At 37.0% G+C, this 12,897-nt stretch overlaps 1 protein-coding gene across 1 annotated transcript in view; it reads left to right on the top strand.

The window, feature by feature from the left end:
• Window positions 1-12,897, top strand: part of Ulk4 (unc-51 like kinase 4) — a 501,941-nt gene that overhangs the window by 232,399 nt on the left and 256,645 nt on the right. Inside the window, exon 31 of the mRNA XM_076869315.2 lies at window positions 8,746-8,794. Coding sequence (XP_076725430.2) covers window positions 8,746-8,794 — 49 coding nt within the window. The remainder of the gene's footprint in view (window positions 1-8,745; window positions 8,795-12,897) is intronic.

Raw genomic sequence — 12,897 nt, 5'->3', positions numbered from 1 at the left:
TCCTTTTCTACCTTTTATGGATTTTTAAAAAATATTTGTTTTTAGAAGTAGTTGAACACAATACCTTTATTTAATTAATTAATTTATTTTTATGTGGTGCTGAGGATCGAACCCAGGGCACCGCATGTGCTAGACGAGCACTCTACCGCTGAACCACAATCCCAGCCCCCTTTTATGGAATTTTTTTGGGGGTGGGGTACTGGGGATTGAACTCAGGGGCACTTGACCACTGAGCCACATTCCCAGCCCTATTTTGTATTTTATTTAGGGACAGAATCTCATTGAGTTGCTTAGCGCCTCGCTAAGCAAAAAGGTGAGGTTGGCTTTGAATTTGCGATCTTCCTGTCTCAGCCTCCCAATCCCTTGGCATTACAGGGATGAGCCATGACACTTGGCCCCTTTATGGATCTTTAACTTTAAATATCAATCATACAACTTATAATACTTAATGTTGCTCTCACTTAGCCAGAGCATGACACTAAGAGGCACCAAATACATATTTATTGAATGAATGGGAGAAATCTCAGTCTGGTTCCAAATAGAATCCAAAACAAAAAAATTTTGTTTTCATTTCATGAAAAGGACAAGAAAGACTATAGCAAATAAACAGATTCATGACATTGAAAGCGATATTTAAAATATCTCATTTGATATGAACCCAATAATAAAGAATAGTAATTATATCTGTAGGAGAAAAGAAAATCTGACCACATATACAACTGAACGATTCTCTTAGGGACTTGCCTCAGTCTGTGCTACTATTAATCCTTTTATCTTACTGATACTTTCTCTTTATGTTAAGTCTCCTCCCCATTTTGGTGCTAGAATGAACATTCCTCTTTTGCTGTAGTTTCAACATGAGCTGTGAAATGGATTCAGAGTCACATGTTGCAGAGAATGCCAAAGATTCACAGAATCCTTAGAGAAAGGAGACCCGCTGCAGAGCCACAGGCTTCAGAAAGACAGGAAGGGAAGTGGTGGGGAGGTTCTGGACCCAGGTAGAACCTAAAGCAATGGCAGGATGTGGGAATGAGGGGCCACAGCCCTCTGCTGGTGATCAAGAGCATTGCTGCTTGTGTAGGGGCAATTCATGTTAAGCCCTGGATAAATAGGACTTTCAGGTATATACCAGTGTCTGCAGTTTGGAGGCATCAGGGATACCTTGAAAAAAGAGTTCTGCATGCTGTGTGGAGATCCTCTTGACTACAGTACACTCATTTCACTTTCTGTGCTTTCTGTGATAGTTACACTTTGTAGCCTTGTTTCGTTCAGTAGATGTGGATTATCACAGGACTGTATCGAGCATCTGTTGAGGTATTAGGTGTAAAAATATTTTGCAAAGTAGTGTATGCAACGTAAAATTCTTCTATTTCTGCTTAAAATATTCTTCCTGTTGGAAAACACTTGCTTTTAATCTCACCAAAAATTTTCTTGCTAAAATTCATCTTTTTCATGCTATTTTAGGCAGTGGGAAGTTTCTTTATGTAGGAGGTACATTCTAATATATCTTCATATTGTAACTTAATTCTGGGACTTTCTTAGTGAATGAAGCAGTCAGCCTTATAACTTAAATTAAGTTATTTTGATATGTTTTGTGCCTTCTGGGGTATAAACATCCTCAGGGAAGAATAATAATGCCTGCTCCTAAGACACTGTAGATCTTTGTAAAATGGCTGGATCTAAAATTTATTCGTGCAAAACCTAAAATATCAACCCTTCCCTTTTTAGTGTGTGTGAAAAACAATTCCTAGTATATATTATTCCATTTTTGTTAAAGTGTTCTGCAATTCTGTGTAAGTGGATTAGCAAACATTGCAGGCAAGGGCAAGCATTTCAAGGAGAAAAGCTGCAAATGTCATTACTTTCAGGGTAGACATAATATCATACTATAAACATTAGGAAACCATTTCTTTTTGAAGCTGGTTCACTGAATCAGTAATTTGAAATTCAAGTTGGATTTTACAGATTTTTAATTTAAAATGACTGTCATTGGCCTACTAGACTGATAAATTATGTAAACACAAAAGCTATATTTGTAGTATAATGCTCAGTCAGTTATAGAACAAATATGAAATCTAAAACTCCTAACCAGTAGTGTTGGAAAACTAAACCAAGTCCAGCTTCTGTTTGGGGTCGATATGCAAGTTGACCAGAAATAGCTTATTCAGAGAATCAAATATGAATTAATTTTAGGAAGGGAAGCAGGGGCAAGATGGAACTAGATGATTGGGGAACAAGTTTAGACATGAAATAGAATTCTAAGATGGCCTTTAAGATTCCCAGCCCCTGGTCCTTGTAACCCTTCTTCTAATTATTCAATTAAACATTAATTTAGTGCTGTTGTGAAGGGTTATTATAGATGTAGTTCAGGTCCCACATTAGTTGACCTTAAAATATAGAGAATATCTGGCTGGGCCTGACCAATCATCAGAATCCTTGAAGTCTGGCCTAGTGTTCAGAGATGGAAAAGCCAAAGAGAGTTGAAGCTTGAGAAGGATTGGACATGGAAGAGAGCCTCGTTTCCTGGTTTTGAGATAGTGGAATAAAATGGAAAGGAATGAAGGAGATGAGAGAGGTCCCTAGCTGGCAGCCAGCAAGGAAACAGGGACCTTAGTTCTCCCATAGGGAACTGATTTTGCCAACAAGAGGAGGCTGAGAATAGATCCCTTCCACACTCAGCCTCCAGATAGAGCTTAGCTTAACTGACAGCTGGATTCTGGCTTTGTATGACTCCGAGAGGTTAACATAGACATCTGACCTACAGAATGTTGAAATAATAAGTGGGTATGACTTTTTTTTGTGCTACTATAATGCCTATAGTTTTCCCCCTTGTAGCATTTTAGTGACCTATTAACTAGTTTCTGACTCTATAAACTAGAGTTGTTCAGACTGTGGTGAAGCAATATTTTAAACATTTTCTATTTGTTACAGACTGTTTTACAAAGATGGCCATGAAAGTATCTCCTATCCTACACTCTTTTCTGTAAAGAGACTATGCCACATCTTGCCAAGAGTTTGAGTCTAGTTGCCTTCCACTTGATTCTGGACTACTTTAATGACTCACTTGTTCCCACTTAGAACCAAGAGAAATCAACACTACATGACTTCCAGGGCTGGGTTAGGCAAGGCTGTGTGGCTTCCCTCTGGTTTTCTTGGAGTGCCCACTCTCCAGACACTCTCTGCTCAGAAGCACCCTCTCAATGCCAGCTGTCATGCTGGATGTCCAAGGCCACAGGGAGAGGGCAGCAGTAGACTCTCAGGCGAACAGTTAATGGAGTTTTCCTTTACTTATCCCTGCCTAGCCAGACAGAGGAGCTGTGGTAGGCACCCCAAGCTCTTGTCTTCCCAGCTGAGGCCTCAGACATCATGAAACAAAGACAGTTCATCCCCACCGTGCCCTGTCCAAATTCATAACTCGTAGAATCCAAAAGCATTGGAAAATGGTTATTTCTTTATGCTAATAAGTTTGCAGTTGTTAATTATGCATCAAATGGTATTCAGACTATTTTTTGAAAGTTTTTATTCTTACTTGTTATGTATGACAGAATGCATTACAATTCGTATTACACATAAGAGCACAATTTTTCATATCTGGTTGTATATAAAGTATATACACATCATTCGTGTCTTTGTACATGTACTTAGGGTGATGATGTCCATCTCATTCCACTGTCTTTCCTACTCTCATTCCCCCTCCCACCCCTTTGCCCTATCTAGAGTTTGTCTAATCCTCCCATGCTCCCCCTCCCAACCCCACTGTGAATGAGTCTCCTTATATCAGAGAAAAATTTGATTTTTTGGAATTGACTAAATTCACTTAGTATTATGTTCTCCAGCTCCATCCATTTACCTGCAAATGCCATGATTTTATTCTCTTTTATTGCTGAGTAATATCCCATTGTGTATATATACCACTTTTTCTTTATCCATTCATCTGTTGAGGGACATCTAGGTTGGTTCTGAAGTTTAGCTATTGTGAATTGTGCTGCTATAAACATTGATATGTCTGTGTTTTTAAGTCTTTTTGGGTATAGACTGAGGAGTGGGATAGCTGGGTTAAAAGGTGGTCCCATTTCCAGTTTTCCAAGGAATCTGCATACTGCTTTTCATATTGGCTGCACCGATTTGCAGTCCCACCAGCAATGTATGAGTGTGCCTTTCCCCACACATTCTTGCCAATAATTATTGTTGTCTGTTTTATATTCTTTTTTTTTAGTTGTATTGGACACAATACCTTTATTTTATTTATTTTTATATGGTGCTGAGAATTGAACCTAGGGCCTCGCATGTGCTAGGTGAGTGCTCTATTGCTGAGCCACAACCCCAGCCCTGTGTTTGTATTCTTAATAGCTGCCATTCTGACTGGAGTGAGATGAAATCCTAAAATACTTTTGATTTGCATTTCTTTAATTGCTAGATATGTTGAACATTTTTTCATATATTTGTTGATTGATTGTATATCACCTTCTGAGAAGTGTCTGTTCAATTCATTGGCCCATTTATGGATTGGGTTATTTTTTTTTTTTTTGGTGTTTAGCTTTTTGATTTTTTTTTTATATATCCTAGAGCTTAGGGCTCTGTCTGATGTGTGTGGTAAAAATTTGCTCCCAAGCTGTGGGCTCTCTGTTCACCTCACTGACGGTTTCTTTTGCTGAGAAGAAGCTTTTTAGTTTGTATCCATCCCACTTATTAATTCTTGATTTTAATTCTTGTGCTATAGTAGTCTTATTAAGGAAGTAGGGGCCTAATTCGATATGATGGAGATTTGGGCCTACTTTTTTTTTTTTTTTTCTATTAGGCACAGTGTCCCTGGTTTTATTCCTAGATCCTTGATCCACTTTGAGTTGAGCTTTGTGCATGGTTAAGAGATAGGGGTTTAATTTCATTTTGTTGCATATGGATTTCCAGTTTTCCCAGCACCATTTCTCCAATGTATGTTTTTGGTGCCTTTTTCTAATATAAGATAACTGTAATGATGTGGGTTAGTCTCTGTGTCCTCTATTCTGTACCACTGGTCTACAGGTCTATTTTGGTGCCAATACCATGCTGTTTTTGTTACTGTTGCTCTGTAGTATAAAGTCTGTTATAGTGATGCAACTTGCTTCACTCTTTTTCTAAGGATTACTTTAGCTATTCTGGGTCTCTTATTTTTCTAGATGAATTTCATGACTGCTTTTTCTATTTCTATGAGGAATGTTATTGGGATTTAGATTGGAATTGCATTGAATCTGTGTAATGCTTTTGGTAGTATGGTCATTTTGACAATATTAATTCTGCATATCCAAGAATAAGGGAGATCTTTCCATCTTAGGTCTTCTTTAATTTCTTTATTTAGCATTCTGTTATTTTTGTTGTAGAGGTCTTGCACCTCTTTTGTTAGGTTGATTCCCAAGTATTTTACTTTATTTTTGAGATTGTTGTAAATGGGGTAGTTCTCCTCATTTCCCTTTCAGAGGATTTAAAAAAATTTTTTTTAGTTGTTGATGGACCTTTATTTTTTATTTATTTATATCCACTGCTGAGAATCAAACCCAGTGCCTTAGACATGCAGGGCAAGTGCTCTACCAATGAGCCACAACTCCAGCCCCTAGAATAAATATTTTTATAAAATACTATAAATGACTTAAAAGAAAATTCAGAAAAAGATAGAGTATAGGCAGAAATCACAAACTATCTTTTCCATGCTACTGTTTTCAAAGCAGTCACAATTCTGCCGAGGTTTAAAGGCAGAAGACATAGACCCTTCCTCTCAAAGAGAAGACTCAAAGAATTTGGGAATCATTAAAAGAAAAACATTTTATTTTGTAATAGCTTTATCTATACAGAAAAGTTGCAAAAGTAATCCAATGAATTTCCATCAGCCCTTCAGCCAGCTTTCATTATTGTCAGCATCTTATAGGGTCTCTTCAAATTTTTAGATATCAGATGTTCATCTACAATTCACTGTGAAATAAAATGAATAAATAAATAACCATTTTTTTGCCCCTGTCCAGCATACTACAGAACAGTTCTAGGTTTGGCACTTCAGGATATTCTTTGCTTCATTTTTAATTTTTAAGTAGTGATTAAACCCAGCATATTCATCTCATTGTCCACTTGTTGATCACTTTCCACAATTTTGAAAAATAGAATCTTCAATAGTTGTAAATGTTTGCAGACACCCTGGTTCTTTATTTGCTTTAGAATTACATGTAAGGTTAGTTCATAAATCATAGAAAACAATATAGAATTTTTAATGACATTTTTAAACTTTGCTTGAGTTCCCTTTTAATTTACCAGTGTGACTCTGAATTATGTTAAATCAAGGAACAAAATTTGTCATTTTTGACTGTTCAGAAGAATGTAAAGCCTGGAGTTTTACATTTTAGAGGGGACTTTGAAGACAATCCAGCCTGCTCATTATGCAGAGATCTGGAGAAGAATGTGTTCTAATTTTTAAGAATGAATTACGATAGTTTAGTTTGGTTATAACTTATTATATTTTTAAATGAACAGGTTGGTCTTGTGAGTGCACACTTCTATATCTGAATGATACATCAGCCTATAATAAATAGAGGGAGACTTGGACTTCTAGTTATCATTGGAGAAGTAGTGGTACCTTTGTTCTTGGCACTTTCTTGGCCTTAATTGCTAGGACAACTTTGAGATATATGCCCTTGGATATTTCATCCTGGACCTAATGATATTTTATATCATGAAGTCTTAAGACAAAGTTAGTAAAATAGAGAATTAACATTTAGGAAAGTGAGAAAGAAGACGATGAATGTGCTGGACCTGAAGTTGTGCTTGGTCTTTAGCTTGTGCATATTTCATCCTACCCAGGCTTAGTATGAGGTGCTACATCCTCACATCTGAGCCTTCCTTTGCCCAGGAAAGTGAGAAAATATACATGAACTTACAACTTGTAATCAAAACCTTTTTACCCTTACAGAAATTACATATTTATTTTAAATATTTTGTTATTTAAATTTTATTTTATTTAAATTGACAAATAATAATTGTATACATTTGTGGGATAAAATGTAATTTTATGTTACATATATACATCATGCAAAGATTAAATCAGACTTACATTTTCATTACTGCATATACTCTTTGTGGTAAGAACATTTAAAATATTTTAGAAATTTTGAAATAGAAAATATATTATTTACTAGCATAGTACCTGAGCTATGCAATATTACACAAGTACTTGTTCCTCTGGGCGGACTGAACTTTGTACACTTTGACTAATGTGTCCCCTTTCCCTGTCCAGTTCCGGCCCCAGCCTCTCTGGTATCGACTCTTCTACTCTCTACTTCTATGAATTTGACTTTTTAAAGATTCCACAGATACATGAGATCATGTTGTGTTTTCCTTCTGTGCGGGATTATTTCATTTAGAATAACATCCTCTGGATTCATCTGTGACAGAATTTTCTTCTTTTTAACAACTGAAAATTATTCTGTCACGTGTTTACACCACACTTGCTCTATCCACTTATTCATTGTAGGCACCCAGGTTGTTCCTATATCTTGGCTATTGTGAATGATGCTTCGGGGAACAGTAATCACATTTAATTTTTCTGGACATTGAAATAGGTCTTTCTAACTGCTTTAGTCGTTGGGAAACCTCTCTATCTCTTACCTTGATACAGATTTGTAAACACTGATATTTTTAATGGTTAATCTCATAGGCATTTCTTTTATCCATGTGTTACTGTGAACAAGCTACTGGGAAACAGATGATAAAATTGTTTCCACCTGGTATTTTTTGTGAAATAGACAAACTGCACATATCTACAACAAATGCAATATGCTCATCTATGTAGTTTATCATGCGAAGTTAATTCTAATAAAAAATTCAATGGAATGATTTTTTTGTTAGAAGTAGGAGCCAGCAAGCTTGTGGCCCCCAAATGGCCCATTGTCTGTGTCTTGTAAATAAAGTTTTGTTGGAACATAAACATGAACTGTTTATTATTTATGGCTGCATTCACATTGTGATGACAGATGAGTAGTTGCTATAGAGACAGTGTGGCCTGCAAAACCGAAGATATTTACTATGTGGACTATTGCAGCAAAAAGTTTGCTGAACCCAGGATTAAAGAACTACTTAAAGACTGAAATATTGTTCTTAATAAAAACTGACTTTTGAATAGCTCTGGTGTTATCAAGGCTAGTTTCTCTTAAATTGCATGAAAAAATTATTCTGTTACAATTGATGAAAATTTATAACTAGATTTGATGAGGGAGAGTGCCTAGAGTGTATTGGATGATTGGTGTCCAATTTTTTAAAAATTAAAGGCCATTAAAATTCATTGTACATTAATTCATTAATGCCGAGAAGACAGCTAATGAGGCATATATAAAAAATTACAGTGTCACATGCTTATAATTTAACTGTAGTGAGGATTGGTTACATTCTTTGAACTGGCAAATCTTTTTGATATTCTTTATAATAATTGTGAATTTTAATTAATTTTCACATTAAAAATATCAGTCTATTTAAGATTTCACTTTTATAGATGAATAAGACCAAGATAGTAGTCACTTTTAAAGAAGACTCATATTTCTTGTATTTAATAGCTATAGTTCAGTGTATTAAAAGCGAGCATTTAATCATAATGTTTCTTGGTTACAGAATTTAACAGTTAAACACAGGGACTTCCTTGCTCCGCATCAGGGCAATAGCTTAAATCATATATTGTAATGTATAGTTTAAATATACACATTGTAATGTGTGGTTATCTTTTTTTTTTAACAGACTTGTGGAAGAAAGCAAACTGATCCCACTCATTTTTGAAGTAATTCTGGTAAGAAAGGAAATGGGCTGTGAAATGTTAAAAGTCTAAAGATTTTTACCAAGTTATTTTTTTTTTTTTAAATCCTAGGTTCTAACTCAAAGGGTTGAATATTCTTTATCATCTCACTTAACCTCATTAGATCTTTTAGCTTTCTTATCTGTAAAGGGATGATATGCTCTGAATTTGTATAGAGACACTATTTAATGACCTGCCCTTTCACAAGTCATTTGCATCTTATTTCCATTGAATAATATGTGTTTTCAGCATAGACTGCTTTATCTGAGTTTGGTTTGTGGAGAGAAGGCAGGATGATTATTGCTATACTTGATATGAATTTTCTGATGCTCAATATGAACATTACTGGGTACCAAACCATCAATTTTATGTCTGGTTAGAAAATTGTCTTCTTTAGAATTTAGAATAGCTTAGTTTTCTTTTACCATGTTTTTTTCTATTCATTGGATGCATCTTAAATATCATCTATGGCTCCTATTTGTAGAGTCACCTCTAATAAATCCCTATTTAGATCCCTATTCACACCCAGAATTAGGCTGAAAATGTAGTTGGTGTTTAGAGCAAAGGAGTGCCCTTGGCAAAAGATTCTTTTTTCATGGGTGTGTTATCTCTGTTTACCAAGTGTGTTACCTCCAGAACTCAATGACAGAGACACAAAGGTGGGTAACTTTCTGCAGCCAGGTCAATCTAACCTACCATGGCCATCAATGAAGCATTAGCTTCATTAGCTTTATCACCTGATAAATTTTCTTGAATCATCTTCAAATACTAGAACAAAATTTTTTTCTATGCTATTATGACTGTGTCATAAAAACTGCATTTTTCTTAGCTACAGGTGCCCCTTTCCCTTTCAGGAATGCTGGCTGGGTTATCTTGAGTATCTTTGTCCATTTGCACTGCTAATAAACTTCTACACACTGGGTAATTTATAAAACAAAGAAACTCATTTCTTATGGTTCTAAATGCTGGAAAGTCCAAAATCAATGTACCAGCATTTGGCATCTGGTGAGGGCCTCAAGCTGTGCCTCACATGGCAGAAGGTGAAAGGGCAAGCATGCAGGATGCTGTGTGAAGCCTCCCACTGGGGAGGGAGGAGAGCTTATAGCCTAAACACCTCCTGAGGCCTCACTTCATAATACTGTCACATTGACAATTCTTGAATTTTGGAAGGGACACCTTCAAACCCCATAGCACTCAGCTTTTGACATTGGATGAGGAGTAAGGGTAGTAATGGGCAGCATTCTCAAAGTATGGCTTTGGTGACCAGATGGAATAGAGCTGCCATGCTGAATGGAATATATAAGACGAGAGCCTGGACTGAATACACTACAAGGGGGTTTTCAGGCAGTATCAGGAGAAGGGATATAGAAAACGGAGATGAAGAAATGTGATTGGGATCTGTCTAAAGCAGAGTTTTAGGTTTTGCCAAGTGGTATACTAATAGACACCTTTAGTAGGAAGGATGAACAATACTTGCGAATTTGTTTTGGAGGATAGTGTACAGCAAGGTGCTAAGTTTGGCCACATGGTTGGGAGTGGGACCAGCCACCCAAACCATCCAGACCACTACATTTAGTATGCATTTGAAAAGTAACCCATGTTGTAGACTTCTAAAGCCAGAATGGAGTCAGGCACAGTGGTGCATGCCTGTGATTCCAGCAACTTGGGAGGCTGAGACAAGAGGATCACAATTTCAAGAGCAGCCTGGGAAGTTTAGCAAGTCCCTGTCTCAAAAAATTAGAAGGGGTGGGGATGTTGCTCAGTGGTAGAGAGCCCCCGGTTCATTTCCCACTACTTTCTCCACCCAAAATAAAAGTGTGTGTGTGTGTGTGTGTGTGTGTGTGTGTGTGTGTGTGTATGTGTGTATGTGTGTATTTAGAATGGATAGATGTGATTCATCTTTGTGGCAGGAGGCTTTCTAAACTGCTAAAGTTAATTCACCTTTTGTGAGAAGAAATTTTTATTCTACCCTTCGGCTATCATCTCAAGGTCTAAAATTCTGATATAGAAAATTCTTTCTTGTAGGTTACTTAATATATTAATGTTTGTGCACTGAGCACCTAGCAAGTACTTCATATTTTACACTGAAGTGAAAGTTTAATTAATTAGTCACTGCCACAATTTAAGCCCTTGTCGTGCAGTTGTGACTGTGGTAGGGAGTGAGTAGAAAGGGACATATCTGTTCAGGTCAGGAGTTAAGCTGGTCCTAGCCCCATAGATGCGTCTGGGAAGATGCTCTTACTCTGAACAAAACAGCCCCACACTCAGGTTTCTTGTAGAAAGAGATCTTCATGCTAAAAAGTAAAGAATAAGGGACTTTAAAACACTGCTTCATGGAGCACTTTGATGTCCTTAAAGAGCATTATTAAATTCCTATTATACTTTTGTCTTTCTCGAGTTAAATAATCTTAGATTTTTTTCTGTTTAAATACATTTTTAATCAGTGGAAGGTCTTCATAGCCATTATCCCATGAACTGTTACCTTGAATTTTTAAACTTTTTATTACTGAGCCATACATAACAATATTTTATTGATTCTATGAATCACACATTTTTCAGAGTTTAACATTTCTGAAACTGAGGTATACTTTCCAAATCAATGGTGTCTTACAATTGCTTTCAGTGAGGTGACCTGGTTGTCATTGCCTAAACCAATTTATTTCACTTTTATTTTCCTTGTTATAAATGCCTGAGAGTGATATATTATAAAAATCTGTCTGAATACATCTGAAAGAGCTCTTTCAATAAAAAGAAAATAAAATTCCAAGTAATAAGAAACTGTGTCATAGTTTAATTGGCAACATTTTTCTTTCTTAGCACTTGATAAAATAACGGTGCATCTTAGAACTGACGGGTTCCTAGAGTCAAGGAAACACAGTATGTACTTCAGTTCAGTTTGCTTTCTAAGTTTGAGGGCCTAGGTGTTGTCTAACATATATATGACAGCTTCTAGCAATGCTGTGATCAGGACAAGGAGTAATGAGGAGATTGTGTGGCACCCTGCATGTTTGCTACTCCTTATGCCTTCTAACTGCCCATTAACAAAATGACAAAAGAGCTTTTCGCTCACTCAGATTGTGGTCTACCTTGAACCTTGATGACTTTTTTCTTTACTCCCAGCCCATAGCTGTTCATGTTTGATGTGCTTACAAACTTCTTACAGGCTTTGTAACTTCTTTGTTCTTTCCTAAAGTCCCCGTGTGGTATGCTTTTACCAGCAGTACATCTCCTAGATGTTTTTCATTAAGAAAGTAAGCCTGTCTCTTCTGATGGGCAGAAATTGCTGGCAGCTTCTGTTGTTTTTCCTGCAGGCCTGGAGGCAAGTGCAGAGGCACGGAGCAGAATGCTGAATTTGCTGTCCTGTGTGTAGAGAGTAGCCATGTGGAAGTCTCAGGGACAGCAGGCATTATATGGTCCACCAGGAGTTCCAGGGATGGATTCAAACTGTTAAATGGCCAATTAAAAGTATTTTTTGTTGTTTTGGAAAGGAAATAAAAGCAATCTCTAATTGTAATGGCCCACTCAGGAGGCACAGTGCTTCTTCCTGTCTGGAAGGCTGCATACAAGGCCTTCTACAATAATGTTGCCAGGAAAAAGCGATGTGTAGCACATCATTGGAGGAAAGAAGTCACAGCTGCTGTCTCACAGAAGTAGTGACCTTTCTACAGGGCCTCAGGACAAAGGAGTTTTCTTAAGGGGAAGCAGTGCAGTTTGAGGAATGGGAAAGGCAAGATCAGCACCTGGCATGGTGAGTACTGAGGCCTCAGTATATGGAGCAGAGGTCACAGAGAAGGGTTATGTAGTGAGGCTAAAGGATACTCTGGGTGAAATACTGAAGGGTCATATACTACATTTATTTCATATTTGTGCAAGTAATTTAGGCCCTTTTAAACCAGACACTAGCCTCTACCTGGAGAGAGAAGGGGTTGGAGTGATTCTTTTAGAATCCCAGTCCTCCTGCAATGTGGAAGTAGACTGATCAGTCACAGGTTTGGAATGTGGAGCAAATTTGGCTTAAGGTCACGGGCATATACTGGCAACTTGAATGTCCCTGCATCTTTAGCCACCACAGGATGAAAACAGGAAGCTGCAAGTGA

The sequence above is a fragment of the Callospermophilus lateralis genome, chromosome 1 (genome assembly GCF_048772815.1).
Source record: "Callospermophilus lateralis isolate mCalLat2 chromosome 1, mCalLat2.hap1, whole genome shotgun sequence".
In the NCBI taxonomy this organism is placed as follows: domain Eukaryota; kingdom Metazoa; phylum Chordata; class Mammalia; order Rodentia; family Sciuridae; genus Callospermophilus; species Callospermophilus lateralis.
The sequence above is the reverse complement of the archived record's forward strand: the minus strand, read 5'-3'. Positions and strand labels throughout refer to the sequence as shown.